At 45.4% G+C, this 6792-nt stretch overlaps 1 protein-coding gene across 1 annotated transcript; it reads left to right on the top strand.

Annotated features, from left to right (window-relative positions):
* The first annotated feature begins 4636 nt into the window (after nucleotides 1–4636).
* Nucleotides 4637–6405, top strand: ppp1r3cb (protein phosphatase 1, regulatory subunit 3Cb). The gene is made up of 2 exons (XM_079559834.1): nucleotides 4637–4848; nucleotides 5412–6405. Exons 1-2 carry the CDS (start codon nucleotides 4835–4837, stop codon nucleotides 6379–6381), a joined length of 984 nt encoding a protein of 327 aa, XP_079415960.1. The 5' UTR covers nucleotides 4637–4834; the 3' UTR covers nucleotides 6382–6405.
* Nucleotides 6406–6792: the final 387 nt, after the last annotated feature.

The raw sequence follows: 6792 nt of genomic DNA, 5'->3' as shown, positions 1-6792 counted from the left end.
GTTGTAATTCAAATTTCTCCGTGTTGGAATGTGGAATGCAAACCTCATTTTGGGATAATGGGCTTAAAGGCACTATTCCTGATTTAATGTGGAATTTAGTGGAATTCAATGTATTTTGTACTCCTTTAGTTTAGTAATTAAGACATTTTTGGGAAAAAACACTGTGCATCTAATTACAAAGCATCTGTATCAATGAAATAAACTTACAGGCCTTGCATTTCTACGACAGTGACCCTGAAAAGTTCACAAGCATCTTTCATTGTTTTGTAACGTCTGAACTTGCACGTGTACATCTCTCCTGTCTTTAACCACTGCTGTCTCCCCTTAAGGAAATGACCATATTTGGATTTTTATCACAGCGTCATCTCTGTTGCCTTTAGTGCTGCAGGTGGATACCAAACATGTCAGTATTTGTGACTGAATGAGTGTGGGAAACCGGAGTTGTGCCACAATGTTGTAATAATATTCACGGAACATCATAAAAACAAGCATCACAAAGGGTTTAGTCTTTTTTTTTATACTTTGACATCAAAACTAGGGGAGAAAATCAGCTAAAAATCTCAACTTTGACCAGTGTGTGACAAATCAGCAGCTTCTTAAAATATCTCTTATAAAGGCTATGGTTTGTTTACATTCACTTAAATTTCAAAGCTTCTTCCTTCTTGATTGGGCTGATGCGATGTCAGTAACAGATTCTATTTTTAACATGTTTTGGTGCAGAGTGGCTTTATGTCAAATGATCTATCCACACTTTAGGCACCGTGAGAATTACCCTAAAGCCATTGGGACGGCAGTGTGAACTTTGACACACCGGCGTCTTTTCTCGCATCCAAATAAAACCAGACGTAAAGCCGAATCATCCTCAAGTCCCTGTGCTCCAAGTGGACATCGCCCGTGTTATGTTTAATGTTTTCAATCGATGTTCGACCCGCCGGTTGATACGATAAAAGGGGCTCGAAAATAGCAGCAGCCAGTGTGACAATCCGACCTTTAAACCGGGATTTAACTCAGTGCCATGGTAAAAGTCCATGCATTTATTACTCATTAATACACATACAGGCCTGTGGTGTTTATTCAGCTGCAGTGTGACCTAAACTAACATAAGGTTATAGACGGATCTGCCAAGGCAACAGCTAACAACAAGCCATAAAGAATCAACAATGTTTTTGGTCTCATTTTTCATGTGGTGAACAGGGGGGTCGGGGGAGGAGTGTCTGAGGTGACACACAGCACAAAGAGCCCACTCTTCTGCCTGGCGCAACAACAGCATTGCTCAAGACGAACTTGGTATCTTGCGTTCAAACAAAGGTGCACCAGTGCTTTCGCTGGTGGCCTGAGGGCGTCGCTTGGAGAGAAAAAAGGTGTTGGCTGAGGCAGCATTAACTGCATTCCATTTGCTCTCCTCATAAACTAAAGTGCATAGCTGCTTAATTATTATTATTGTAGGGTCTATTGTGTGCAAAAAAAGAGTGATGTCTTTGAGTGAGTGTTGCGTTTAAAGTGTTGTAGAATCACGGGGCTTTGGCAATATATAGGTCTGCAATTTCCCTGACGGTGCGTGTTAATGTGAAGCGCATGTTAATGAACACTGCTCGTAAACACGCCGTGCATCCTGAAGCCAATTTGCATCTTTTATGTGGATGTTGTACATTGACCTTCTTGTGGTGAGGAAAGAGTGGATTATGGAGGTTATATTTAGTTTGAAGTGGAGAGACAGCGAGCAAATGGTCGGAGCCGGGAGGGGGGACAGGCAACACTGAAGGCACCAAAGTGGCCAAGCACCATCCTCTTTTCACTTTTTACACACACAGTCCTTGTATATCTGATATCCGAGTCTTTATGCCTGAAACAGATCTTGTAAATGAAATAGTTCCCTTGATGTTACATAATGTTAATATTTTCATAGAAATATAACATTCATCTTCTGAATATTTTGCCTATGTTTTCATGAAACTGCTGTATACATATAAATGCCATATACCTATTTTTTTTTTAGTAGTTATCCAGTATATTGTTAACTCACATGATTGTTAATCCTCTGGATCTCCTGCCATAGAAACACAGCGTGTTTTTCCCCCTTCCAACGTTGAAAGCAAAGCAGAAGCAGTGCCCGCTAACTTGTAAGCCAAGTTAAGACTTGTTTACCATCAATTCTGTCATTTGCCAAGAATCGTTGCTGAACACGGCGTCACAAAATATTTGTTTCTGTCACTGGAATATCTGGCATGTTTACATTCTAAGTTACTCTTAGCAGAGACCTGATGTGGTTTTGTTTCGCTGATAGCACACGGGACATCATCACTAATATGTTACCTCACTGAATAAGAGGCACGCCCGTGGGGGAGACAGAGCCACTGCAGTCAGTAGCAGGGGGTCTGTGAGCTAGCTTAAAGGAACAGGCCACCGTTTTTCCATACTGTGATATGTTCTTACCTGAGCTTAGATGAGTTAATACGTACGTATCTGGTCTTTGTGCTAGACTAACATAAGAAGAGAACTTACCCGGTAGAGCCAGAGCATGACTAGTCCATGTGCTGGTTACATTTAAGGCAGCTTGAGAGACCGATGCTTTAGCCTCGATAACTGAGTAAATTTCAAATATGCAACAAACCCATTGTAACCCATTAAGCCTCTATTTGGAGGAGATCGTGCTGGTATTGCGTCAAAAGAGTCACTAGCACACACTTCTTCCCCGCTATTATACAGTCCCGATCAAAATTGTAAGACCAGTAGGAAAAGGGCAAATAAAACAAACATTTTGCATGGTTGGATCATAACGGGAAAGAAACTGGAGTGAGTGTTTTTCCATCAGGTAAATTAGAGCTCAATCTGACAAAGCCTTTGCAGCAGTGGCGGCTGGTGATGTGAAAACCAGGGGGGGCTGTTGCCTCTACCTACCTTCAATTATATTTTAGAAGATACTTATAAACATTGTTTTTAGCTTAAAAAAGAAAGTTATCTTTGGGGCATTTAATGTTATTATTTTATGTAGAATATATTCCAAACTTATTGTTTAGTTTTATTCAACTAAAAAATAAATAATTTCTGACTAAAGTGTAGTGATAGTCACTAAACATATTTGTATTGTGCACCACTGATTTGTGTTTTGTACCAACAGAACCAGAACAAAGGCGGGAGGTGTTTCCTCTTTGATTTCATGTACAGTTTTAGTCCCAGACCTGCTATGGTTTCATTATGAGACTCAGAGCCACAGGTTTAAACCTGTATAAACCGTCAGACAAATGATCCGCTCAGAAATAATGTGCAGCTCACGTATAGACGAGAGTCTTCCTCCTCCGAGGCACCTGGAGCTCCACCTCTGTTTCCCTCAGTGAATGAATGACGTTCCCCTCTCCTGTCGTAGCTCCTCCTCACGGTCCTGAATCTTCTCTCCATCAAATGTCCACATCCTGGGACATGAGTGTCCAAGTCAGCAAGGGTTGTCCCAAAGTGTGAGATAAACAAGCAGTTGCTAAAGCAGATGAGCTAGTTAGCATCGTCATGCTACCTCCAGGAAAGTCTGTTTAGACGTGACGGAAGAAAGTTGCCCCAAGTCCATTGATTTGACTAAATCCTTTCACCTCCTTTCAGGAAACAACACAAAGCTTCTCCGGTCTCTCAAATGAGAAGTTTTTCCTCCGATCGTCCGTGAGCTCAGAGCTGCTCCAACAAGTTCCTCGTGTTTGTTTATAGGAGACGCTTCCCCGTCTTTCACCTGTTAAATCTCCAATAGGCGCTGAGGCCAAGCGAGAATTATTATTGCGCGTCTCTGATTGGTTGAATTAATGATATACAGTGACGTTTTTATACCATATCAGAGCGCCATTGGCTAGATGCTTGGGGCGCTGTTCTTCGCCGCCCCAAGCACAAAACTACACATTTATGATGCTGTTACAGCACACGATGAAGCTGGCAGACAAAATGACACGCCCCTTCACCTCCGCTCCCCCTCCCTCCAGTGTTAAAAACACCTGTACATAAGCAAGTTATGATTTTGCTAAACATAACTTTTTATTTTATTTGCAAAATTGATAGGAGGGGCGGCGCCCCACCGCCCATAATGGAGCAGCCGCCACTGCTTTGCAGCATGAGGATCTTTCTTGCCAAGCATTTCACTTATTAACTACTTGTTTCAACCCTAATTCCAAATGTGTTCATTCATAGTTTATTGCCTTCAGTGGAAAAAACTCACCGCTCTTGTCTGAAAAGTTACATAACTCATAAGACAGCACATTCCACGTCTATTTCAAGCGTATATTCCCTGATAAAAATACCCAGCGTGCCCCCTGGCTCTTCTGAAACACCTGGTCTGTGGGTCACTGTGACATAAAATACCCCCAGAGCATGAGGGGGTTGTCTGTCGTCACCCGATCCCATTTAGTGTCGGAGCGTGAGAATTACCCGCCTCCGCCAGCAGGGGTCCATCACGCTTCTCTGACAGCAGCTGAGGCAACAGGTTTGAGCCGTCCCCTTCCCTCCCCCCGCACCCTGCCCTATCAGCTGGCCCTGTGCTAAGTCAAACACTCTCCCATTGGTCAGACGTTCTCTCACAGCCGCGCTCCATTGGGTTATGCGAGGAGACCACATGACCCGCATATGCAAATAGGGCCTACGTGCTGGTTGAAATCCCGGAGAGCTGGGCAGCCTTGAGCACTGAGAGGCAGGAAGAGGAGCAGCGAGGAGCGCAGAAAAAAAGAGTGGACGCATTGCCAGAGAAGGGGGTGTGACGCAGTTATGCACTTTGGGGAACGCTGCTGAAAGGTTTCCAAAAGCTTTTGGGGATTTTAAAAAACATTTTTGTGATATTACCGGAGGTACACTTTTGCGCTGTTCCATGAGTGCTGCAAGGTAAGAATGGAAAATCTGTTGTACTTTGTCAAAAAAGTGTTAAATCATATGTATTGTAGAGCTCTTAAAACTCGATTATCGAATTTGAGCAGCTCTTAAGAGATACTGTCATTATACTCAACAAAAAGTAATTTCATGTATGTACTTTCTGTCACAAAGATTAAATGTGACATTTAACCCCTCCATAAAAACAGATTTAAAGAAAGAAAATTCTCAAAAAGTGCACACAATGTGGACTTGTGTGCCTCTTATGTGCAATGAAAAGTTTGCAAAATTGCATTACAAATCAAAAAGAAGAATTACAGTTACAAAACATTTTGGATTTTTTCCAAATAATAGGGACATTTGACCTCTTGCAGAGACCTATGGTTATGTGCGCCACGAAATACAGCATTCCAACCCAAAGTAAGCTTTGCACTATGTAAGGTCAAGCAGAATGAGGTCAAAAAGCACAAAATAAAATCCCCTTTCCTGCTTCTCAAACACCTTAACAGTGCCGTTTGTTCTAATCTCTTTATCTCCTTTTTTGGTCCCTTTGTCCTCTCCCCTCCCCCTCTTCACAGTGTCCTGCCGTCGTTCAGCCCCACTGTAATGCCTGGCCCAGTCATGCCGATGGATGTGGCCATGCGCTTCTACATCAGCCACTCTCCTCCTCCTCTCAGGGGCTTCCTCACCTCGTATGAAGACCTGCAGCGCGGTCAGAAAAAGCGGGCCGCGCACAGGGCCGTCAGTGAGAAGTGTCACTACAAACCCCTGCGGCCTTGCCTCAGCAGCCAGAAGGCGCCCGAGGATGAGGGCTGCTGGGCCAAGGCCGACAAGAAACGGGTGGTGTTCGCCGACATGAAGGGCATGTCGCTCACCGCCATCCACGTCTTCTCCAACTTCGACGACGAGTTCTACCAAAGGAACGACGACCTGCAGTTCGACTTGTCCGATCTCGAGACTGCCACTTTGGATTTAAAGATCACCACCAGGCAATCCCTGGCGCTCGACTTCAAACAGCCGTCCGTAGACTACCTGGACTTCAGGAACAGGCTGCTGCGGAACTCTGTCTGCCTGGAAAACTGCTCGCTGCTGGAGCGCTCCCTGAGCGGCACCATCAAAGTGCGGAACGTTGGCTTCGAGAAGTCGGTCCAGGTCCGCATCACCTACGACTCGTGGGCCTCCTTCACCAACGTGGAGTGCACCTACATGAACAACGTGTACAGCTGCCAGGACACAGACACCTTCACCTTTGCGCTGGAGCTGCCGGCGCACGTCCAGCCTCACAACCGCGTGGAGTTCTGCATCTGCTACAAGACGCAGGGGCAGAGCTTCTGGGACAATAACGACGGGCACAACTACGGCCTCAAGCACGTGGGCCTGAGCGGCGAGGACCTGCCCGCGCCTCCCGCATGCCCCGCGTTCCAGAGCAAACCGTGCAAACAGCCCGACATCGACTTCGACCAGTTTGGCAGCCCGCGCATGTCCAGTGGCATGTTCCCCGGCTGGCAGAGCTGGGGCCAGGTCACCTCCAGCGTGCCTTACTGGTGAAGCCGAGCGCCCTTTGCCTCTGGGACGTTGATGGCAGGATGGGAGAGTGGGTGGGGGTGGGGGGGACATTGGGGACAGTTCCTGTCGTGGGTTCAGACTTGGACTGGCTCCCGGTCGAACTCTGGCACCGGAGGAAGTGCTGAAAACTAACTGCAACACGCTGACCTTTGCTTTTGTCGATGGACTTGGCTCATGTGCAGCAGAAGGAAGAGGTGGAGGTTGGGGGAAACCCTGGTGTGTTTCCTGGATTTTGTAAGGAAAAAGTCATAATATAAAGAAACAAACAAATCTGTGCCTTATTGTAGTGCTTGCCCTATTTGTACGATTCACAGAAATGTAAAAAACAAAAACAAAAAAAACAAAGCAATGTAACGTCCTAATATGCACTGATTCCTGATTGAGGTGTCCCTT

Source organism: Gobius niger (assembly GCF_951799975.1).
Source record: "Gobius niger genome assembly, chromosome: 7".
NCBI lineage: Eukaryota > Metazoa > Chordata > Actinopteri > Gobiiformes > Gobiidae > Gobius > Gobius niger.
This window is presented reverse-complemented; position numbering and strand designations above follow the sequence as displayed.